We start from the raw sequence: 25,807 nt of genomic DNA, 5'->3' as shown, positions 1-25,807 counted from the left end.
CAGCTTACCAGGCAGCTTTTGCAGGAACAACAACAGAGTTTCGGTTGCAGCTCACCTCTAGCACTCTTCACTTGCTCAACAAAAAACTGTGGCAACAAACATTGTTTGAGATTGCAACACCAAATGTATGCTGATGCCCCTCAGTGCAGAGCTGAGGAAATGCAGCATTGACAGAGGGTGGGACATTAAAACCAGGATGCGTGTCTCCACTCAGTTTGGCAGTGATCCAAGAAGGCAGGGGAGTAAGACACCTCAGCCGGAACTCATCTGCTCCATCAGTTTTTTTCTTTTTTTCCCTCGCCTGTTTTCTTCCTGCTCTTCTTTCTTCTCGGTGATGTCCTGGACTCCCAGCGTCAGTGCAGACTCTTGGCCCCAGTGTGGACCCACTGAGGTGTCCTGTTGGCCTGGTGCGGTTATTGTTTAGCCAACATGGGCTTCAGCGTGAAATTTCAGCCTCGAGGTGAAGCCCGCGACAGTCTGGAGTCAAAGCCCAGCACAGATTGGAGGCTCGATGCTAACATAGTCTGCTTTGGAAGGACTGTTGTTCTGAACATTTTATTTCTCTATTTTCTAATTTATTCTGATGATCTGTCTTGCTGGACTTTCTATTTCTTTATTTTCTATCCCCCACCTCTCCCAATCAAGAACTTGTGCTAAAGAATCTGTACCTAGTCACCCTCTATCTTAGATGGTGCCCTAAGTGGCGACTTGCAAACTTTTAACTGTACTCATTTGTAGACGATTCAATTTAATTCAATTCAGTAGGAAAGCTCCCACATTGGCCCCATTTGGAGAAAGAACAGCTGATATTTGTCACTACAACTACACGGAACAGGGATCCTTTAGTCATTGTAATTATGTTGCTGCTTCAGGAGCGGAATATGCAAATAAGCTGAGGATGATGCCCATGACCACCAGATCGGTGGAAACCAGGCAGCTGCATTTCAGAGAAAGAGTATGTTAAATAACTTGCTCTGTAACTGCCAGTCATTAAGGAAAGCTCTTTGAGATTCTGAAGTAAACTGAACCCTCATCACTCGCCAAACTAGTAAGGATGATCTCACTGTGCATTCAGCAAAACAACACAAGAGTAGGCCCTCTTGTGGAGAAGTAGTAGTGTCCTTACCCCTGGACTGGGAGGCCTGGGTTCAAGACCCACCTGCTTACGAGAATCTGCATTCATCCCTTGTGGTTGGAGGATTCCTAGGCGGAAGATGAGGCGCTCTTCCTCCAGGCTTCTTGTTGCCATGGTCTGGCGATAGAGGAGGCCAAGGACCTGCATGTCCTTGGCGGAGTAGGAGGGGGAGTTAAAGTGTTCAGCTACGGGGCGGTTGGGTTGGTTGGTGCGGGTGTCTCAGAGAACACCTCTGAAACTTTCCGCAAGTAGGTGGCCTGTCTCCCCAATGTATAGGAGGCCACATTGGGTGCAGCGGATGTAGTATATGATGTGTGTGTGGAGGTGCAGGTGAATTTGTGAGGGATAGGGAAGGATCCCTTGGGGCCTTGGAGGGAAGTGAGGGGGGAGGTGTGGGTGCAAGTTTTGCATTTCTTGCGGTTGCAGGGGAAGGTGCCAGGAGTGGAAGTTGGGTTGGTGGGGGCTGTGGACCTGACGAGGGAGTCGCAGAGGGAGTGGTCTTTTCGGAACGCTGATAGGGGAGGGGAGGGAAATATATCCTTGGTGGTGGGATCTGTTTGGAGGTGGCGGAAATGATGAAGAATGATACGATGTATCTGGAGATTGGTGGGGTGGTAGGTGAGGACCAATGTGGTTGTCCTGGTGGCGATTGGAGGGGCAGGGCTCAAGGGCGGAGGAGATGCGGTGGATAGCATCGTCAACCACGTCTGAGGGAAAATTGCAGTCTTTGAAGAAGGAGGCCCTCTGGGTTGTTCGGTATTGGAATTGGTCCTCCTGGGAGCAGATGCTGCGGAGGCGAAGGAATTGGGAATATGGGATGGTGTTTTTACAGGGGGCAGGGTGGGAGGAGGTGTAATCTAGGTAGCTGTGGGAGTCAGTCGGTTTATAATAAACGTCCTTGTTGAGTCAGTCGTCCCAGATAGAAATGGAGAGGTCTAGGAAGGGGAGGGAGGAGTCTGAGACGGTCCAGGTAAATTTGAGGTCAGGGTGGAAGGTGTTAGTAAACCAGGAGTAGAGTTAAGGTAGTTAATCAGACTCAAAGAGCATGATGCCCTGCTCAAGTTCCTATGGCCAATGGCATACATGATTGTACCATCCATCACTTTTCTGGCAATAGGGAACAGACTGATAGGATGGCAAATGGCCAGGTTGGATTTATCCTGCCTTTTTGTTAGAGGGGGCATGACCGACAACATTTCACATTGTTAAGTAGATGCCACTGTTACAGCTGTACTGGATTAGCTTGGCTAGGGTGCAGCAATCCCAGCTCACATGCAGGAAATGCTGTCACAGAGTCTAACAGCCAGTGCCTTCGGACATTTGATAGAACATGGTATGAATTGAGCTTGCTGGAGACTGGTATCTGTGATACTGACGACCTGAGGGGGGTGAGATGGATCATCCCGCCATTGACTATTCTGGCTGAAGAAAGATGCATTCTTTCACCAAAGTCATTGATGTGAAAGATAATTAACAGAGGTCCTAGTCTTTTTACCACGGAGGATAGCCTTCTATTTCTCTTCAACCCTACTCTTCACTTGCTATATTTTCTAACCTTACTTTACTATTTGTTTCCAGAACTCCCAATTTTTCACATGAGATTATTGTGTGGCAGGTCATCAGAGAAAGGTCATTATAAATTTGCCCCACAGGAATCGGTTACGCTCCTTACCTCTATCCAAACACAAAAGGTTTAGCACAGAAACCAGCTCACCTACTGATGATCTTTTCCGTGCGAACTGCTCGATTCAAGATGCCTTGTTTCAGCCTCTTGTTGAGCTGCAGGGCGAACCAGACCTGAGAATTCATGATGCAGCAATCCAGAGGGCTATCTCCCTCACGATTCTTCACCTCGATGTCCGCTCCACGAGACAGAAACAGTCTGCAATACAAGAACTCAGTGAGGGAGCTTCTCTCATTCTTTTCTTGCTCAATATTTATCCCACGTTTCACCTGCCTAGCAAGAGTATGTCTACCTCTGCCTTAAAAGTATCCAATGACCTTCTCAGGTAGCAAGTTGCAAAGTTGCACAATCCTCAGAGGGAAAAAAATAATATTCTCCTCATCTGTGTCTTTAAAGGGTAATGCCTAACTTTTAAACAGTGCCTCCCTGTCGTGGATTCACCCAGAAGATAGATCCTTTCCACATCCAGCTTATTCACATCATTCAGGATCTTACATCATCCAATCAAGGCACCCTGAATCTTCAAAACTCCACTAGAAACAAGCCTAGCCTGTGCAACCTACTCCCACAAGACAACCTACTACACCGTCCAGTTATCAACATAGCCAACCTTTGCTGAGACACCTCGAATGCATTTACATCCGTCCTTAAATAAGGAGACTAAAGCTTTACACAGTATTCAAAAGAGACAGCATTGTTCAGACCCTCTAACTCAAGCATAACATAACTTGATGCATGATGACTCCTGTAATAAAGAATAGCGCCCTGTTAGCTTTTTTGAGTGAGACATTGCCCATTTAAGACAGATGAGGAGGTTTTTCTTTCTCTCAGTGGGTTGTGAAGCTGTGGAATTCTTTACTGTGGAGGCTGGGTCAGTTAGTGCATTTCGAGGCTAACGCATTTCTAACCAAAGGAATCAAGGGTTGGGGGAAAAGGCAGGAAAGTGGAAGCTAGGATTATTAGATCAGCCACAATCTCACTGATTGTGGAGTGGACTCATTGGGCCAAATATTTGGATCAGAGTGGTGCTGGAAAAGCACAGCAGGTCAGGCAGCATCTGAGGAGCAGGAAAATCTCATTGGGCCAAATGGCCTACTGCGGCTTCGACGTTTATGGTCTTGATTGCCCTGTAGTGTACTTGCATACTAAACTTTTGAGACACATGCACCAGAACACCTAAACACCTTTGCTCTTCAGAACCTTTAAGTAATTTAATAAAGACACAAAGACTGTCTAGCCCCTTAAGCCTGTTCTAGCATTCATGTCTTTCTCCAGGGCACTGGCATAAATGAGTTCAAATCCCACCACGGTAGGTGAAGGAGTTTAAATCAAGTTCATAAATTTACAATACAAAGCCAGTTTCAATGATGGTGACCACGAAAGTGTCAATGATTGTAGGAAATCCTTTAAGAGAAATAAATCTGTATTAGGTCTGGCCTACATGACAGTCTTACTCCAGCTCTTACTTCATAGACCCATATTGGAAAGATGTTGTGAAATTTGAAAGGGTTCAGAAAAGATTTACAAAGATGTTGCCAAGGTTGGAGGATTTGAGCTATAGGGAGAGGCTGAACAGGCTGGGGCTGTTTTCCCTGAAGTGTCAGAGGCTGAGGGGTGATCTCCTAGAGGTTTACAAAATTATGAGGGGCATGGATAGGATAAATAGGCAAAGTCTTTTCACTGGGGTCAGGGAGTCCAGAACTAGAGGGCATAGGTTTAGGGTGAGAGGGAAAAGATATAAAAGACACTGAAGGGACAACTGTTTCACACAGAGGGTCGTACGGGTATGGAATGAGCTGCCAGAGGAAGTGGTGGAGGCTGGTATAACTGCAACATTTAAGAGGCATTTGGATGGGTATATTAATAGGAAGGTTTTGGAGGCATATGGGTCGGGTGCTGGCAGGCGGGACTACATTGGGTTGGGATATCTGGTCGGCATGGACAGGTTGGACCGAAGGGTCTGTTTCCATGCTGTACATTTCTATGACTCTCAAATGCCATCTGATATGAAACAGCAAGCCAATATGTTTACGGGAAATTACGGACTGGCAACAAATCTTACTATGGATGCTTACATCTTGTGAACAAATGAAGAAACTGCTTACTAGATTTAGCTCTTAACCAGAGGAAGCATACTTGACTTCATCTACTTTATGTACCTTTGTCTAATACCATAGAAAAATCATATTTATGGTCAATGTAAATTTGAGGAGCAGCATCTCAATTTTGGATTTAACACGGAGTTCAGCAACTTCAATCATGAACTTTGTACTCCGTTTTGCTAATTTTGTTTTGATGTTTTGTTTTCAGACAGAACTGTCCATTATTCTACCATTAACACGTAATCTGGACCAATGCATTGTTCCTTTCCTACAGTCACTGCCTTTTGATCCATAAAATCTTTGGTATTTAATTAAAGCCCCACTCTCTAACCTGTGCTGGACCTTCCCTTTAGTTACGTCTGACCATCTCCCAACATCCACTTTTCAACTGAGGAGGTGGAGGGGGTGACCTTCTGGAGGTTTATAAAATAATGAGAATAGATAAGGTTAATGGTAGGTCTCTTTTCCCTTGGGTAGGGGATTTCAAGACTCGGGGCATATTTTTAAGGTGAGAGGAGAAAGATTGTAAAAAGAGACATAAGGGGCAATTTTTTTTTAAAACAACGATTGGTTCTTGTGTGGAAGAAACTTCCGGAGGAGGTGGTTGATGCGGGCACTATAACAATGTTTTACAAGATATCTGGAGAACTACATAAATAAGAAATATTTGGAGGAATATGGGCCAAGCACAGGCAGGTAGGGGTGGTTTTGTTTGGGATTAAGGTGGGCATGGATTCGTTGGACCAAAGAGTCTGTTCCCATGCTGTTTGACTCTATAACAATATAAATGTCCATGACATTACCGTCTCTATAATAAAAACTCTTTAAACTGCTGGAGAAACTGTGGAGAGATGCTGCCACAGATACTGCCAGACCTGCTGAGATTCTCCATCACTTTCTGTTTTTATTTCAGGTTTCTGATGTCCACAGTATTTTGCTTCTTAATTTGTATTAATAAGATTGTAAAATTTTTACTTGACCTCCAGCATTAAAGTTTTTTTTATGAGATCGTACAGACTCAATCTAACCTTTGTGTGAAAAATTACTTTCTGACATCACCCCTAAAGCTTCCCCGATTCAGAATGGATAATTTCTTCCCATCTATCCTGCAATCCCTTTCATCACCTTAAACATTGCAATTAGATTTTTTTATATGAGAATGTTTGTACATCTTGAAATGTACCTGGGTATCTGTGTGCTTTTATGTCTTAATTCATGGGGACTGGGTGTTTTGTTAGCAAGCTGTGGGGGTACTTAGTGTTCATCACTAATTGCCCTTGAGAATGTGCTTGTAAGCCATCTTCTTGAAGTGCTGTAATTCACCTGGTGTAGGTTCACTCACAGTGCTGTTAGGAAGGGAGTTCGAGGATCTTAACATTTCTTCCGGCTGGTAGAGGTCACAGATTGGAAAGAGCTACTGAGGAAGTCATAAATCTTCAACAACATGAAACATCAACAATCGTGTCCCCACTGATCATCAAGCATCTATCCATTCTAATCTTATTTTCCAGTACATGTTACGCCTGTAGCCTGATATGCTACGGCATTTAAAGTACTCGTCTATATACCAGTTAGATGTCATGAGGGTTCCCACCTCCATCATCCTTTTATGCAGTCAAGCCTGCCTTCAGTAAATGCTGCAGTACATCTTAATATTGAAGGGACACAGTGATGCAGCAATGGAGTGAGTGACAACCGAAGGTGGTCAGTAGGATGTTAGTTAAATGGGCTGCTTCTTCCTGAATGGTGTCAAGCTTCTTCAGTGTTGTTGGAGCAGTACCTGTCTAAGAGAAAGTGAGATGCCAGAGAGTCAGAGTTGAAAAATGTGCCGCTGGTAAAGTACAGGTCAGGCAGTATCCGAGGAGCAGGAGAGTCGATGTCTCCGGCATAAGTCCTTCATCAGGAATTCTGAAATGTCAACTCTCCTCCTCAGATGCTGCCTGATCTGCGGTGCTTTTCCACCTGCCATACCTTTTGACTCTGTACCTATCTAGCCAAATGTTGAGTAGTCCAGCCCATTGTTGACTTGTAGATGGTGATCAGGGGGTGATTTACTTGCTACAAAACGCTTAATTCTGACCTGCCCTTGCAGTCCCAAAGTATTTTTATGGCTGTTCAGTTCAGGTTCCATTAAGTGGGCGTGCGCGCACGGGTGCGTGTGCAGGTATGTGCATGAATGGCTGTGTTTGTTCATGTTCATAAATACTAGGATGAAGTCTCTAATCTGGACTGACAAACTGTCCAATTTTACTGTAGATGTGTTGTACTGATCCCTAGTGGTGCACTTCAGAATTGCAGCAGTGCAGTTCCTGACCCAAATTAACCTTATTCCACTTCTGACCTGTCTTCAAACTCTTTGGGGTGCTGAAAAAAAATCACAAAGAAAAAATCCTTCTGAGAAAACAAGTTATAAATTATGTCTTAAGCTGCATGATTCACCCCATCTGCCACCGACAATATTCACTCCTTTCACCCCAAACATACAGGCGTTGCATTATCTTCAAGATGCCCTGTCACAATCACTAAAGTTCCTTAAGACAGCACCTTCCAAACACAGGAACTCTAGCACTTAAAACGACAAGGGCAGAAAATCCCTGACTTCAACACCACCTGCAAATTGTTCTCCAGCCTACATACCATCTATGGAAATTCACCAATGTCACTGGGTCAGAATCCTGCAACTTCCCAAGTGCTATCCATCCCCAAGGCTTGCTGCAGTTCAAGAAGAAACCTTGTCCATCACCTTCCCACAGGCAAAAAGAGATGGGCATCACCTGTGCAGCGATGTCCGCATATCGTTACTGGTGAACTACTTGAAAAAGTAAACAGAGTATCCAGGGAGAGGGGTATGACCAGCTCCTAGTGCAGGTGGTGATGCTGTCGGAACAGAAAGACTGCATATGTGCAAAATAAGCACAAAATTAAAAGGACAAACAGTGCCTCGAAAGAAGCAATACTGGACAAAGGCCTCAAATGTTGGAAGGTCCTGCAGCTTTATCAAGAGGCAAAGTAGAGAGGTGGGAGATGTTTAGCAAGGAATTACAGATCTTAGGCTGACGGTTTTGTTGCCAATGGTGGCACCACTGACACTGACACTGACAATGCACAACAGCAAGAATTAGCAAAATAAGATACCTTGGAGGGTCATAGATATTGTGGAGACAGTGAAGGGCAAGGTTATGAAGAGGACTGAAAGCAATGATGATCATTTTAAAATAATGTAGTGCTGAAAAAGAAAGACAATATAAGTCAGCGAGTACAGGCAGTTACATGGAAAATGGGCTGGTTGAGAGTTAGGAGTTGGGCGACAGGCTTTTGGATCAAGGTTCGGATGAGGATGAACAGTCAAGTCTAAAATAGCTGTGCAACAGCCAGTTTATGGAACAGCAATGTATCTGATACAGCCACTAACACTTCACATCTCAAATTCAGACATGCTATTCAAAGCAGGTAGATACTTACATGACACAATCATAGAAGTTCTCCCGCGCTGCGATGTGTAGCGGGGTATCTCCATGCATGTTCACTGCGTGTAGATCACATCTGGCATTCAGAAGCACCTCGGCAATGTCAGAGGAGCCAGCAAAGGCTGCCCAGTGTAAACAGATGTTCTCCTCCTAACCATGAAGAGGGCAACACAGCAGTTATGCACGGGTCAGGTGCGAGCACAGTTCAGACATGAGGAAAAGATCAGTCCCGAAAAAGAGAGTGAAGACAGTCCTTTGTGGGGTTTAATTATAGGTTAGATAGAAACTTTAATCATATTGACACAGGCCATTCGGCCCAGCAACTTACAATACCAACTGCAAAAGTTGGCAAGCAGAGACTCAATTATATTTGAAAAATTAGAATACAGATGAACATTGTACAAAGCTATATACTTTCATTATTGCTGGAAAGAGAGATAAGTTGTCAAAGCTTTTTGTTTTTCACTCATTTGGTCAAAAGCAGGAATCCCAAATTTTAAGCAACTGCAATTTACACACTCCAGGAAAAGGCTGTGATTGTTTTGCAATTGACTCTGATTGTGAGTTATAGGTATTGTCATGGAGAAAACAATAGGGAACTACAGGTTCCCCAAACTCCTGGGTAATTCTAAAGACCCAAAGCTTAAACAAATTTCTTTTATCTTGCAGACATGGGGCTTTGAATTGATGATAGGGGACTTCCATCAAATGTAAATGCACTTGACTGATTAGCTTTGCGTAAAGTAGATTGACTGATCATCTTAAATTGGTTGTTAGGATACTAAAAGCGAGTGCTGACCAATTTCCAAGACACATCTGACAATAGATGTTCTGTTTTGGGTTTTGCAAGTGCAGGCTGCTTCAAGGCCTGCATCCTGCCAGTTATAAACAACTGAAGGGATATCCCGTTTTCACCCAAGTTCCCATTTTGAACCATATAGGCCTCACGTGCTTGCTCTCCTAACATATCTTTGGGTGGTCATGGAGTTTCATGGAGACTTGTTGAGCTGTCTATACGGCTGAGATCACACACCGGAGAGATTAAAGAGATCCAGGACAGGGTGAAAAACTGTACATTTGCTTCAAGATGGTTTCTCATTTTCTCTTCAGAAGGTGAAACGTCAGCCCAAAATAGCAATGTTGGGTTCAGAGCTTTGTGTCTGTGTATACATGCATCTTTGTGGGATTAGTGGAGTGGAGGTGGGAGGGATTCGGGGTGGGGGGAGCTGTACCTCCTCTGGTATACACCGATCAACCACAACACACCTGACAAATGGCTGATTTCACTATCCTATGTGAATATTATTCACCACGGACCTCAACATGGACTAAGATCAGAGTTGGCTTCTCAGAAAGCCAGGCTCAAACATGATTCCCTCAGTTCTCCTGAGGGGAAGATAGACTCAAGTGAAATTCAGCTCTGTGACTGCATTGACAGTCATTGTAATCTGTCTCACCTGTGATATTTGCTGGTATCGGTTTAAAAAGAAACAAAATTACTCCTCAATGGAAGGGAGTGTGAAGATTGACATGCATAATCCTTAGCTTTGCTCTTACATGGAGAGAATTTCAACCTGTTCCAACATGGCTTTTGGTACCGTTTGCTCAAAGCCAATACTATAGAAAACAGGCCTTAAGACATATCTTGTGACTTGGAATCAGATTCACTTTGTCTCGGGGTAACAGAAGGATGCCAGGGAAAGAAAGGTGTTGGCCCCGTTAATTTTTATGAGAATGAGCTGCTGAGATATATCACGTTTGATTTTTACACTGCACCCTACTATCTCTTCCCCCACCCGTCACCAACACCTCCCTCTGCTACGGCAACAAGGACTCCAGAGGTTTACTCACATTGTCCTTCAAGGCGACATTGGCCCCTCGTCCTAGGAGCAGTTTGATGATTTCAATGTGCTTGTGTTCTGCTGCCCATATAACCGGAGTCCAACCACCACTGTCCTATAGAGAGAGAGAGAGAGAGAGAGAGACAAAAGAGAAAATCACATGGACTAATAGCACTTTAAAACCCAGCTTAGGCATATTGCATGGAAAGGATCAGGTTGAATACAGAATCTGGACAGGTGTAACTTTAAACACAGGAAAAGTATCTGGCTGCACAACAAACGAAACAAATTTATCCCTTACACTTTCCTATGAGTTAAAAAGTAGGGAAAATGTTCCTCCAACTCTCTTCCATAATAAGTACTGGGCCAATCTATTTCTATTAAGCCCAAATTTCTCATAGTAATGATAAAAGGTAGTAGGTTAAACATAAATATACTTTTCAGGGCAAATCACATTGTGCATATTCTATGTCTTTCAAAGCAAGAGTATCTCATTACTTCCTGAAAGTCAGAAGGCAATTTATCTTCCTCCTTCCTGAATCCACTCTGCAGTGGTCAATATCCCCTCAACATCCAGTATCATTCCCATGTGAGTTGGGGTAAATTAAGACAGGATTAGCTGATGAACTTAGCACATTCTGGCACAATCAGTTCTGAAGGAGGGCCACTATGACCCAAAATGTTAACTCTGCTTTCTTTCTACAGACGCTGCCAGATCTGCTAAGTTTTTCCAGAAATGTCTGTTTGTGTTTCTGGCACAATCATGTTTGTATTACCGCACAGAGCTCACGGGAAACTTGATCAAATCACCCATTTAGGAAAAAACTCTTCATTATTACATTTCAACTCAAAACATGATCTGCTTTAGTACATTCAGAAGTCTTGAATCAAGAGTGTTAAATTTTCAAAATTATATCATATATTCTTCCATGGGATGAGGGTATCGCTGGCTGGGCCAATGTTTGTTGCCCATTCTTGAGAAGATGGTGGTGAGCTGTCTTCATCAACTGCTACAGTCCATGTGAGATAAACCCACAATGCCATTAAGAGAAACATAGAACAATACAGTGAAGAACAGGCCCTTCAGCCCTTGATGTAACATTGGAAACACTTCCAGAATTTTGACAGTGACAGTGAAGGGACTGTAAGATAATTCCAAGTCAGAATGATGCATAAATTGGAGGGAATCTTACAGGTGGTGTTTCCATTTATCTTCTGCTATTCCTAATATGTGCTTATTTGGAAGGCACTGTCTATGAAGACTTGGTGAGTTACAGCAGTGTACCCTGTAGATGGTACACATTGCTGCCATTATGCTTTGATGGAGGCAGTGAATGTTGAAGGGTGTTGGATGAGGTACCAATCAAGGTGATCATCCTTGAGGGTTGTTATGCTTACACCTATCCAGGCAAATGGAGACTGTTCCATCAGATGGAATTGGTGGGGGGAATCTTGTTGCTGTGCTTCATGCTCCTATTCAAAAAGGCTAGCATTCCGCATGTTTTATTCAGAACTCCCTCAATTACACCTCTCACCTTTAATGACTTAAGTACAACTATACCCAACTCACCCTACTCCCTTTATTTTACGTTGCATGTGTTCTTCCTACCCGCGCACTCTACAAATGGATTCTGCGTTTTAAAACAGTGTGCACAGGATTAAGATTGAAATGCATACACCCTCATCCATGTTCACTGTCCCTACTTACATAGGTAACAACTCACCTGTGTGTTTAAGTCCACTTGTCCAGTAGCTAGCAGGAAATGCACCATTTGGACACTCCCATTCTTAGCAGCATGGTGTAGGCAAGTGGAGGCATCTAATTCCTAAGAGGCAAATGACAGCATACCTCACCACAGGGACCTTCCAGCCTGTTTTACATCCAACAGAACATTCACAAAACATGGTTGCAGTTGCTGACGGGCAGGAGAAACACGCCAACCAGGGCAGAACAAGATTTCATGCACAACACCACGGAATAAAAAAGGAGCAGGAGCAGGTCATTCAGCCATTTCCAGCCTGCTCTGCCATTCAATATGATCATTAATCCAGAGATCCAGGCAGTTTTCTGGGAATCTGGATTCAAATCCTGCCATAGCAGATGGTGGAAGTTGAATTCAATAATAATCTGGAAATAAGAGTCTAACGATGACCATGAAACTTTGCTGATCATCAGGGGAAAATCCATCTGGTTCATTAATGTCCTTTAGAAAAGGAAACCTCCCATCCCTACTTGGTCTGACCTACATGTGACCAAACACTACCAGCAATGTGACTGATTCTTAACTGCCCTCTGGGCAATGAATGCCCAACCAGTGACACCTACATCTATGAATAAACTTTTTAAAAAATCCTGTTTCTGCTTTCACCCATACCCTTTAGCTCGAAGAACTAGATCTTCTCGAAAACAATAAATGCTTAGGTCTCAAATGCTTTCTGTGGCAGTTAATTCCACAGGCATACTACTCATTGGGTGAAGAAATTTATCCTCATCCCCTCAGCCAAAAGACAAAAGAATACGTTAATCTAGATGTTCCCCACAAGGGCAGGGAAGGGAGGCTCTCTCAGTGGCTGTTAAGTGAAAGACTTTCAGCTGTCCTTTCAAATTCTTCCTGTCACTGAGCAGAAACTCCCAAGTTGTCATGAACTCAACTTACGATTTCCAGAAATTTGTCATAGATTCAGACAGCATGAAAACGGACCCTTTGATCCAACCAGTCCATGCCATTGTTAATCTCAAACTAGACCAGTGTTGCCTGCCTGCTCTTGGTCCATGTGCCTCCAAACATTGTCTTCAGCCAACTTTTGTAAGTTGTAATTGTACCCACACCCACTACTTCCTCAAGAAGTTCATACAACACCCGAACCACCCTGTGTAAAATATTTGCCCTTCATGTCTTTTTAAAAAAATCTCTTCTCTCATCTTAAAAATATGCCCCGTAGACTTGAAATCCCCCATCCTAGGGAAAATACACCTATCATTAACTCTATTTGTACCCATGATTTTATAAACCTTTATATGCTCCAGTAAAAGAAGTCCCAGCCTATCCAGCCTCTCCTTATTACTCAAACCTTCCATACCTGGTAAATCTCTTCTGAACCCTCTCTAGCTTAATAATATCCTTCCTATAACTGGGTGACCAGAACTAGACACAGTACTCCAGAAAAGGCCTCACCAACATCCATACGACTTCCCAACTCCTCTCCTCAAAAGGACTGAGCAACAGTGCTTTGAGAACTAACTGTGGTATGATACCTAGGTCTGGTTCACTGCATCTCAGCCAGGAAATGGCAGCTCTAGCAAGAGTGAACAAAGATTTATGATATCATGACCAAGGGCTTCAGAGGTGTGAATAGACCAGAGAGGCTGTGGTCTTCAGGTTGGGAGGAGGTTCGATAGGTGCATTCAAAATCAAAAAGGATCTGGACAAAATAGACTGGAAGAATCCATTGCCAATTGCGTAAATATTGAGAACCAGAGATCACTGACGTAGGGTAATTGGTAAAACAAATGAAGTTGCAGGAGGAAAAAATTTCATGCAGTGAGCGATTAGGATCTGGAACGCACTAACCCGAGAGCACAATGAAGGTAAGTTCAATTGAGACATTTGTAAGTGAATTGTATAATCACCTGAGGAAAAGCATTTACCGGGCTACAACGAAAGGGAAAAATGGCGGCACTTGGTGAAACTGTTCTTGCAGAGACCTATCACAAACAAGACAGGCTGAATGACCTCCTCCTGAATCATCACAATTCTATGATTTTGCTTGATTCCCCAACAGTAGGGTGTTATAATCTCTGATGCACAGGACCCCTTGTGCACACCCCCACCCCAAAATACTAATGACAATAATTACCAGGGCAACTCCAGTCAGTAATAACACTTGTTCATCCAACAAAACGTGGTTAAACTTTTGAGGCTTAAACTACTGAGATGGGATATTATAGAACTTGAAATTTTCTTGAAACTTGCAGCACAGTTTTGATGGGCTGAATGGATAAATTCTGAACTGTGCCATTCTGTACCCTTTCAATCCATTTCGGCAGGATACAGTCATCTCAATTAGGTCATGGAATGAGAGTGCGCAACCCCAATTGCCTTTCAGCGTTCTTGAATTGCTGCAATCCATGTGGTGCAGGTTAACAAAACGTGTGTTTTACGGAAAGGTATGTGTGTGTATGATCAGAATAATACAATGGAATTTGCACTAAAACAAATTAGTCCAGAAACTTTAAAAAGAAACAAAAAAACAAACAAAGAACCACTGATGTTGAAAATCAGAAATGAAAATCAGAAATTGCTGGAAAACCTCAGCAGGTCTGGCAGTATCTATGAAGAGAAAGCAGCGTTAGCGTTTTCTGGTCCAGTGCTCTGAAGGGAGGGCCAGAGCTGCTGAGTTTTCCCAGCAATTTCTGTTTTTGAGTCCTGAAACTATTTGGGAACATTCTTCTCACCACATCTTTGGCAAATAGTTACCTTGTGGAAGACGCATGCCCCATGCTTGGCCAGTAATTTGACAACGTCATAATGGTTGTTCATGATGGCTTCCATTAATGGAGTCCTCTGGAGCTTGTCACATACGTCAACAGTTGCACCAGCCTAACAGGAAGGACAGAAAGAAGCCAATCTTACATACCCCTGTCTTAAACAGATTTATTAGACAGGAAATACCAATTTAGGAAGTTTGGGGTCACGATGTTCTGGAATGGTCACCTCTCCAGTTGCAATCAGCCACTTCCACAAGTAGAGCTGAGAGAGCACTTCTCCAATTTCAATTGCACCATCACTGGCAGCAGTGCTTTTAGCCAAAGCTTTGAAATTCCCTGTCCAACCCTCTCTATCGACTTCCTCAGCCTGCTCCTTTAGGAGGCTCCTCAAGTCCTCTCAATGATCACCTGTCTTCATATATTTGCTGACAGTTTTGCTTTTAAAGGATAATACATTAAGGTAGGCATTTGATCCTTCAGGAACTTTCCACACAGACCAGCCCTGCCTCCCTCACCATACATACGAACATAATCCCCACCACTGCCAAATCACAATGCTCAACTCTCTTTGAAATGGCTAAGTACTCACTAATCTGCATGGAAAACAAACTGTTGATAAACCAAATGCATACCAGATTGTGGACATATATGAAGTTGCCTTGCATGTCCTACAGTCAGGAAAACTGATGAGGAAATGTTAGGAAATGGCTTGCAAAAAGAAAAACTAGAGCAGAGATATTCTTGTCACGCCATTAGAGATGGGGTTAGATAAAGACAACTGTTGGATGGAATATCGATGAAATATTAAAAAAAAAGGAAGCAATGGGAAATGAATGTTGGATACAGTGGATTGTTGTTGAATGTGCGAGGAAAAAGTGAGGTCTGCAGATGCTGGAGATCAGAGCTGAGAATGTGTTGCTGGAAAAGCGCAGCGGGTCAGGCAGCATCCAAGGAACAGGAACTTCGACGTTTCACGCATAAGCCCTTCATCAGGATTCCTGATGAAGGGCTTATGGCCGAAACGTCGAATTTCCTGTTCCTTGGATGCTGCCTGACCTGCTGTGCTTTTCCAGCAACACATTCTCAGCATTGTTGTTGAATGTGTAAAGGCAGCACAGAACAGATAAGGATGGAGATCCACAGCAGTCAGACTTCTGGCAACAGATGACATTTGCGATTAAACAAATTGTTAAGATGTCTATTTGAAGTGAGGCTTTTGTGATCATCAGAGGAACCGGGCATGTAGGAGAGACAGAAACCTCATCCACTCCTGGGGTTGCCTAGGACAAGGCAACATTATATTCTGCATTCTGATTTATTACACTGATGTCCTTAAGTAAGGTATGATTTGCCTAGATAGCATGTAAAACAATATTTTTCACTGTATATCATGACATGGGACAATAATAAAATCAAATTGAATCAAAAAGGTGACACAACCTGAAAAATCAGAGCAACACTTCTTCACACATAGGGCAGTAGAAATATGGAACACTCTTCTACAAAACTCAGTCAGGTTAGGTTATCTTAGCTAAATCGTTTTAAATCTGAGATTGTTAAATATTTTTGCTAAGCAAGGATATTCGGGAATATAGACCCAAGAGATGGATTAGAGTTAGGACGTGGGTCAGACATAAACTCACGAGAGAAGAAATGATTGGCCTCCTCCTGTTTCTAAGAAGATTACGTTGCAGTAAGAAAATTGTCCATACACCGATCAAAAGTCTCCTTTGGGCAGTCTAAACCCAGTCTAGACCAAGGCCTGAACCTCGCCCATTCTACTCAATTTTCTGTCTATACAGTCAATTCTATAGAAACATTGTCCTCAATTCATCAATCGCATTATAGCGAACTTGCATGAACAAAACACGCATTATAGCGGAACGACCTATACTAACAGACGGTGACACTGGGGGTAGCTCTAAAACAGAACTCTTAGAGACAGGGTGAACAATTTCACTCTTTGCAGCACGTGAGAGGATACTTCCACAAACAGCTGAGAGTTTTTTCCTCCTCACCCCCATTCCATATCCAATCATCGACAACAGCCTCGACTGCAGGCTATGGCATCATAGCCAAGAGGGTGCCTGTGGAAGTGGAAATTGCAGTGAACAAGTCCCCTAGCTGCAAATAAATGCAGGGAAAATAGAGCCGGGAACTCAGCAATGGGAATACACCCAACAGTTCCTCCTTGTTCTCAATGATTTTGCTTAGATTTGATTTGTTATTGTCTAATGTACTGAGATACAGTGAAAAGTATTCTTTTGTGTGCTAACCAGACAAATCATACTTTACATAAGTATATCAGGATAATAAAACAGAATGCAGAATATAGTGTTACAGCTACAGAGAAGGTGCAGAGAAAGATCAGCACTAAGAGTTGAGGTGTCCATTCATAAGTCTGATAACATCAAGAAGCTGTTCTTAAATCTATTGGTACATGTGTTTTCAAACTTTTGTATCTTCTGTCCGATAGAAGAGGGTGGGAGAGAGTATAACCAGGATGGGAAGGGTCTTTGATAGCTTTCTTGAGGCAATGGGAAGTGTAGATAGAGTCAAAGGAAGGAAGGTGGTTTTCATGATGCACTGGGCTGGGTTGACAACCCTTAATTTCTTGCAGTCTTGTGCAGATCAGTTGCTGTACCAAGCTGTGATCTGAATAAGCTGTGATCTGAATAAGCTGTCATGGTGAATCTATAAAAATTGGAAAGATCCTTCGTGGACATGCCAAATTTCCTTAGCTTTATGAGGATGTAGAGGAATTGGTGTGTTTTCTTGATGGGAGCAGCGATATGAATGCATCTGGACAGACTGATGGTGGTATTTACTCCTAGAAGCTTGAAGCACTCGATCACCTCTAGCTCAGCACCACTGATACAGAGAGGGGTGTGTCCTCCACTCCTGCTTCCTGAAGTCAATGACCAGTTTTCCTGACATTGAAGCAGAGATTATCGTCTTTATACCATGCCACTAAGCTCTCTCTTTCCTATACGTTGTCTCATTGTTGTTTGAGATCAGACCCACTACAGTGGTGGCATCAGCAAATTTGTAAATGGAGTTAGAGTTGAATTTGGCCACACAGTCACGAATGTGTTATGAGTATAGTATCAGCCTGGCAGGGCACCAGTGCTGAGGACTATTGTGAAGGAGTTGTTGTTGCCTATCCTTATGATTGTGATCTGCAAGTCAGGAAGTCAAGTTGCAGAGGGGTGATCAGAGTCCGAGGTCTTAAGAGTTTGGAGATGAGTTTGGTTGTAATTATGGTGTTGAAGGTGGAGCTGAAGTCAATAAATAGGAAACCAATATAGGTGCCCTTGTTATCCAGACGTTCCAGGGATGAACGAAGGGCCAGGGAGATGGCATCTGGCGAGGACTTATCGCGACGGTAGGCTAGTTGTACTGGATTAAGGCAATCTGGGATGCTGAAGTTGATGTCTGGCATTACTAACGTCTGAAGCTCTATAATGATAGATGTCAGAGCCACCGGGTGGTAATCATTAAGGCATGTTGCCTGTTTTTTCTTTGGCACCAGGGCGATAGTGGTCTTCTTGAAGCAGGTAGTAAGAAGGGGTTAAAGATGTATGCAAACACTCCCGCGAGCTGGTTCACACAGGATCTGAGCAGACAACTAGGGACCCCAATCCCGGCCAGTCGCTTTCTGTGGGTTCACTCTCAAGAAGGCCAATCTGTGGCAGTGACTGTGAGTACAGGTGCACCTGAGGCTGTCAGGGCAGATGACACCATTTCATTGACCTTCTGTTCAAAATGAGCATAGAGTGCATTGAGCTTGTTGGGGGTGGATGCCTTTCTGTCAGTGATTCTACTCAACTTCACTTTGTAGCCTGTCGTATTGTGTAAGCTTTGCTACAGTTGACATGTGTTCGTGTGGTTAGTACGAGATTCTAATTTAGTCTGGTATTGATGATAGTGCGGCCTTGATGGCTTTGTAAAGATCATACCTAGATTTCTTGCCTGGACTTCAGTAGGGAGTGGATCTTCCAGATTATCCAAGGCTTCCGGTGGGGGAACACTTGGATTAGCGTCTTAAGCATGCAGTCCTGTGCATACTTACTGAAATAGTGACAGCAGTGGCATACTCATTTAGATTGGCCACTGAATTCTTGATTATGGTCCAGTCCACTGACCCCAAGCAGTCATACCAGAGCTCGTCCATTGCCTCAGACCAGCAGTGTAGACCTTTCTGTACTGGATTCTTGCACTTCCCAATAGTTCACCGATGGTTCTGCACTAGATCCTTATTGGTTCAACGAAACACCCATTCACGGTTGGCCAGTCGTCTAAGACTGCAATAAGGAGAATTCACTTAAAGAGTTGTGAATTCTCAAACTCAATAGTTGCAGATGCATTTTCATGAAGTATGTTTACAGTTAGGATAGATGTATTTTTGGTCTCACTGGGAATCAACAGATATAGAGTGCGAAAGCAGGCAGGTGAGTAGGGCTGAAACCAGAGATCAGTCATGTTCAACTGCACGGCGTGAATGGAGTAAGCCTCTGGAGGTAAATGGTATATTGCTGCTCGTCAGAGCCACCTGAACACAGTTGCACACTTTTATTCATTTGTTTCAAAATACATTAAATAAAACTTCCTAAATCACGTTCTCTGTGAGCAGTAGCAGTCCACATATCAACAGACAAGACAGACCAGTATCTGACATAACCAGCACACCCTCAACACACTCCAAAGCACAACTACAACCCTGTCAGAACTCCTGTCTTTGTGCGCGCTCACATTTGACATGCAAACCGTTAGTGTTCTCTCACCTGCAGCAGGATGTGGCAGATCTCCAGGTAACCCTTCTGGGCGGCTGCATGGAGTGGCATGCGTCTGCTCTGCTGGTCTGTCTGGAAGTTTGGATCATGGTCGTCCACTGGGAAGAGGCATTAAAAAAACAAAGATTAAAAATTAATAGTGAGACAACAAGATGTAACAACATCATCTGCACCCCCAACTGCAATGACATTTTATCTTCCCAACATTCGCCTACCACCTCAGCCCTTTTCCAGTTGCCACACTGCTACACCAAAATACCCAAGGCATTTTAAAAAAAATGAGCACCAGTGGGAATCTTTCGATGGGACCTTTAGCAGCCAGTATTTCCTCCACCCTACCTTGTGGATCTGAGCCTTTACTGGGGAAATGTCTCTCACCACAGGCCTCAGTTACGCAACTAAGCCCCCACTTGCCACGTGAATTCAAAACCGATGACCATGACAGTCGGACATTTCACCTGTTCAGCCCAGGTTAGAGCTTTTATGTGTCTAGCTGTGAGTATGTCTGTCTGCGTGCTTGTGCACTTCTGTGTACATGTGCGTCTTTCTGCCCGTTGCGTTTTGGAGATGTCTTCTTCTTTAGCCAGAGCAGGTTCTAGGCTAATTTAATCGGGGTTTTCAAAACTACAAACTGTTTTGGGAAGAGAAATAGTTTCTGGAGCAGCAGGAGGTAACCAAAGGACACAGGTTTAAGACCATCAACAACTGAACTGGAGACAAGATGAGGAAACGTGATAAGTTGTGGCAATCTGGTATGTTCTTCCTAAAAGGGCAGTGGAAGAGATTCAAAGATTCTACCAGAGTCTGCGCCAATATAACTACTACTAAAAGTGTGTTAATCCCAATTTCCTGCACTTGCTCCATAGCTCTGAACGCTATGATATTTGAAGTGCTCATCCAAACATTTTTAAAAGCTTACAAGGTTTCTGGCCTCCATTACGTTCCCAGGCAGTGCATTCCAGATTCCCATCACCCGGAGTCTAGGTTTTTCCTGAATCCCCTCTGAACTTCCTGCCCCTTACCCTAAAGCCATGCCCTATCCTGACTGACCCTCAACCAAGGGGAACAGCTGCTCTCTATTTCCCCTGTCCATGCCCCTCAATCTTACACATCTCAATCATGCCCCAGCTTAGTCTTCTCTGTTCTCTAGAAAACAATCCAAGCTGATCTAGTCTCTCCTTATGACTTAATTTCTGATTCCCAGGCAACATCCTGCTGAACATTCTCTATATTCCTCCAGTGCTACCCCATTCTTACTGCAGTGAGATGACCAGATCCACATACAGAACTCCAGTAGTGGCCTGACCAACGCTCTGTACAACTCCAACTCCTTGCTCTTAAACTCTATGTCAAGACTGATGGAAGCAAGTGTCCCATATGCTTCCTATTCACATATTCTGCCGACTTCAGGGATTTGTGAATAATTACCCCAAGATCTCGGTTCCTCTAAGCTACGCAGGGTCCTGCGATTCATTAAATGCATCCTTCTCTTGTTTCTTCTCCCAAAGTACATTACCTCACACTTACCAGGGCTAAATACCATCTGCCACTGGTCTGTCCATCTGACAATCCACCTGTATCTTCTTATTAGCTACAATCATGTTATTTGTTATTGATCAGTCTTCTAATCATGGTGTCATCTGCCAATCTGCTGAACATCCCCTACATTTTCACTGCTATCATTTACACGTATAACTGTAAGAGTCCCAGTACTGATCCTTGTGGTACACAGCTTGACACCGGCCTCCAGTCACTCAAATAGCCTTCTACCACTACCCTTTGTGTCCCATTACTAAGCCAGTTTCTGATCCATCTTGCCAAATTTCCCTCAATTCCGTGTGCTTTAACCTTCTCAGTGCCCCATGTGGGACCTTGACAAAAGCTTTGCTAAAATCCATATAACCTGCATCAACCGAACTTCCCTCATCCACATGATCACATTTTCAAAAACATTCTAACAGATTTGTTAGGTGTGACATCCTCTGACAAAGCCATGTTAACCATCCCTAATCAACCCATGCTTTTCCAAGTAGGTGTTAAATTGTTCCTTCAGAATTTTCTCTAATAGTTTCCTTACTGCTGACGCGAGTCTCACTGGTCTGAAATTTCCTGGTTCATTGTTACCATCCCTCTTAAAAGTTGAACCATATTGGCAATCCTCCAGTGCTCTGGTACTACCTCATGGCCAGAAACGAATTAAAATTGAGCAATTTCCTGCCTCGCCTCCTGCAATAACCTGGGCCATGGGATTTGTCTGTTTGTAAGCCCAACAGAGAGTGTCCAATACCGCCCCGTTTTCTATGTCAAACAGTACAAATTCTTCACAGTCCCTTTTCCTGAATTCTGTACCTAAGTTGTCCTTTTCCAGAGTGAAAACTGAAGAGCAGTATTCTTTCAACACCCTTCCAATATCCTGCGGCTTCACATATAGGTTGCTCCCTTGGTCCCTAATGGGCCCTACTCATTTCCTGGTTAACCTCTTATGTTTAACGTATTTATAAAATATCTTAGAATTCTCCCTAATCCTGTTCGGAAGTCCTTTCTAATGCCCCTGTTTGGCCTTCTAAATGCTTTCTTAAGTTTCCTCGTGAACTTCCTTCATTCCTCTATCATAATTCAGAAAAGGAAACTGGATAAATGTTTGAGACAAGAAATTTATGGGTTGCATGAAAAATTCAGAGCAGCTAAATGCATTTGTGATGTAGCAGTGGACTGGTAATCCAGTGGCCCAGGTTTCAAATTCCACCATGGCAACTGGTGGAATCTAAATTAGATTGACCTTTCTCCAAATAAAAAACATATCTTGTTAACTGTTTTCATCTTCCACTCGCCATGGCCTTCAGAGTGCCAACGATAGGAAAGCAATGCTTTACAGTTTATGAGAAGAGAGTTAACTGGTTGGCAAGTGGTCTCTATTTGCTACAAACTTTGCAATGGAGATTGTGAAATGATGGTTGATAGCACTCCTTTTACGGGGAGAAAGTGAGGTCTGCAGATGCTGGAGATCAGAGCTGAAAATGTGTTGCTGGAAAAGCGCAGCAGGTCAGGCAGCATCCAAAGAACAGGAAATTCGACGTTTCAGGCATAAGCCCTTCATCAGGAATGAGAAAAGTCAACCAACCCAACCACCCCGTGGCTCAACACTTTAACTCCCCCTCCCACTCCACCAAGGACATGCAGGTCCTTGGATTCCTCCATCGCCAGAACATAACAACACGACAGTTGGAGGAAGAGTGCCTCATCTTTCGCCTGGGAACCCTCCAACCACAAGGGATGAACTCAGATTTCTCCAGTTTCCTCATTTCCCCTCCCCCGACCTTGTCTCAGTCGATTCCCTTGAACTCAGCACCGCCCTCCTAACCTGCAATCTTCTTCCTGACCTCTCCGCCCCCACCCCACTCCGGCCTATCACCCTCACATAGAACATAGAACATAGAACATAGAAGGATACAGCGCAGTACAGGCCCTTCGGCCCTCGATGTTGCGCCGACCGAATCCTACCTAACCTATACTAGCCCAATAACTTCCAAATGCCTATCCAATGCCCGCTTAAATGACCATAAAGAAGGAGAGTTCACCACTGATACGGGCAGGGCATTCCATGAACTCACAACCCGCTGTGTGAAGAATCTACCCCTAACATCTGTCCTATACCTACCACCCCTTAATTTAAAGCTATGTCCCCTAGTAACACCTGACTCCATTAGCGGTAAAAGGTTCTTAGTATCTACCCTATCTAAACCCCTAATCATCTTATACACTTCTATCAGATCTCCCCTAAACCTTCTCTTCTCCAATGAGAACAGCCCCAAGTGCCTCAGCCTTTCCTCATAAGATTTTCCTACCATTCCAGGCAACATCCTGGTAAACCTCCTCTGCACTCGTTCTAAAGCTTCCACATCCTTCCTATAGTATGGCGACCAAAACTGCACACAATACTCCAGATGAGGCCGCACCAGAGTCTTATACAACTGCAACATGACCTCAGGACTCCGGAACTCAATTCCTCTGCCAATAAAGCCCAGTACACCATATGCCTTCCTCACAGCACTATTTACCTGGGTGGCAACTTTCAGAGATCTGTGTACATGGACACCAAGATCCCTCTGCTCATCCACACTACCAAGTAGCCTACCATTAGCCCAGTAATCCATCATCTTGTTATTCCTACCAAAGTGAACGACTTCGCACTTAGCTACATTGAATTCCATTTGCCACATTTCCGCCCAGCTCTGCAACTTATCTATATCCCGCTGTAACCTACCACTTCCTTCCTCACTATCCACAACTCCACCGACTTTTGTGTCATCCGCAAACTTGCTTACCCAGCTTTCAAGTCCTTCCTCTAGATCATTTATAAAGATAACAAAAAGCAATGGTCCCAAAACAGATCCTTGTGGTACACCGCTAGTAACTGCGCTCCAAGATGAACATAATCCATCAACTACTACCCTCTGTCTCCTTCCAGCCAGCCAATTCCTAATCCAAACCTCTAATGTATCCTCAATGCCATACCTCCGAAGTTTTAGCATTAGCCTACCATGGGGAACCTTATCGAACGCCTTACTAAAATCCATATACACAACATCTACTGCTTTACCCTCATCCACTTCCTTGGTCACCTACTCAAAGAACTCAATAAGGTTTGTGAGGCACGACCTGCCCTTCACAAAACCATGCTGGCTATCCCTGATCACGTTATTCCTACCCAGATGTTCATAAATCTTATCCCTTACCATTCTCTCTAAGACTTTGCCCACCACTGAAGTCAGACTCACTGGCCTATAGTTGCTAGGGCTATCCCTACTCCCTTTCTTGAACAATGGGACCACATTCGCTATCCTCCAGTCCTCTGGTACTATTCCTGTTGACAACGACGACATAAAAATCCAGGCCAATGGCTCTGCTATCTCCTCCCTAGCTTCCCATAGGATCCTGGGGTAAATGCCATCAGGCCCAGGAGACTTATCTATATTCATCCTTTCCAATATTCCCAAAACCTCTTCCCTGCATATTTCCAGGGCATCCATTCTAATTATTTGTGATTCCATATTCACATCAGCAACAGTGTCCTGTTCCTGAGTGAATACTGATGAAAAGTACTGATTTAATGTCTCTCCAATCTCCTCCGCCTCCACACACAACTTCCCACTACTATCCTTGACTGGACCGATACCTACCCTAGTCATCCTTTTATTCTTGACATACCTATAGAAAGCCTTTGGGTTTTCCCTAATCCTACCAGCTAAAGACTTTTCATGTCCCCTTCTCGCTTCTCTTAGCTCCCTCTTTAGCTCCTTCCTGGCTACCTTATAACTCTCAATCGCCCCTACTGAACCTTCACGCCTCATCTTTACATATGCCGCCTTCTTCCCTTTCACAAGGGACTCCAATTCCTTACTAAACCACGGCTGCCTCACAAGGCCCTTTACACCATGCCTGACTGGTACATACCTATCGAGGACACGCAGTAGCTGCTCCTTGAACACTCCCCACATCTCATTAGTGTTCTTCTCTTGAAGCCTGTTTTTCCAATCCACACATCCTAAGTCATGCCTCACTGCATCATAATTTCCCTGCCCCCAGCTATAGCTCTTGCCCTGCGGCACACGATTATCCCTCTCCATCACTAAAGTAAAAGTCACCGAGTTGTGGTCACTGTCCCCGAAGTGCTCACCTACCTCCAAGTCTAACACCTGGCCTGGTTCATTACCTAGAACCAAATCCAATATAGCCTCCCCTCTTGTTGGCCTGTCGACATATTGTGTCAGGAAACCCTCCTGCACACATTGTACAAACACCGACCCATCTAATGAACTCGAGCTATAGCTCTCCCAGTCAATATCTGGGAAGTTAAAGTCCCCCATAACAACCACCCTGCTACCTTCACTCTTTTCCTGAATCATCCTCGCAATATTATCCTCTACTTCTCTAGGACTATTAGGAGGCCTGTAGAAAACACCTAACAGGGTGACCTCACCTTTCCTATTTCTAACCTCAGCCCAAACTACCTCAGATGGCAAGTCCTCTTCCATCGTCCATTCCACTGCTGTGATACTGTCTTTGACAAGTAATGCCACGCCTCCCCCTTTTTTACCCCCATGTCTGATCCTACTAAAACATTTGAACCCTGGAACGTGCAACAGCCATTCTTGTCCCTGTTCTACCCACGTCTCTGTAATGGCCACAACATCGAAGTCCCAGGTACCAACCCACGCTGCAAGTTCACCTACCTTATTCCTTATACTTCTGGCATTGAAGTATACACACTTCAATCCACCTTTCTGGTTACAGGC

At 43.9% G+C, this 25,807-nt stretch overlaps 1 protein-coding gene across 3 annotated transcripts in view; it reads right to left on the bottom strand.

The window, feature by feature from the left end:
- Positions 1–25,807, bottom strand: part of LOC132832838 (histone-lysine N-methyltransferase EHMT2-like) — a 94,117-nt gene that overhangs the window by 18,423 nt on the left and 49,887 nt on the right. For 2 of the 3 annotated variants that reach the window (XM_060851015.1, XM_060851016.1), the window contains 7 exons: positions 19,503–19,609; positions 14,708–14,830; positions 13,861–13,935; positions 11,954–12,055; positions 10,240–10,344; positions 8,384–8,538; positions 2,850–3,017 (listed from right to left, as the gene is read on the bottom strand). In XM_060851015.1, the coding sequence (XP_060706998.1) occupies positions 2,850–3,017; positions 8,384–8,538; positions 10,240–10,344; positions 11,954–12,055; positions 13,861–13,935; positions 14,708–14,830; positions 19,503–19,609 (835 nt within the window). The remainder of the gene's footprint in view (positions 1–2,849; positions 3,018–8,383; positions 8,539–10,239; positions 10,345–11,953; positions 12,056–13,860; positions 13,936–14,707; positions 14,831–19,502; positions 19,610–25,807) is intronic. The other variant, XM_060851017.1, reaches the window with a different exon arrangement.

The sequence above is a fragment of the Hemiscyllium ocellatum genome, chromosome 35, assembly GCF_020745735.1.
Source record: "Hemiscyllium ocellatum isolate sHemOce1 chromosome 35, sHemOce1.pat.X.cur, whole genome shotgun sequence".
In the NCBI taxonomy this organism is placed as follows: domain Eukaryota; kingdom Metazoa; phylum Chordata; class Chondrichthyes; order Orectolobiformes; family Hemiscylliidae; genus Hemiscyllium; species Hemiscyllium ocellatum.
The sequence above is the reverse complement of the archived record's forward strand: the minus strand, read 5'-3'. Positions and strand labels throughout refer to the sequence as shown.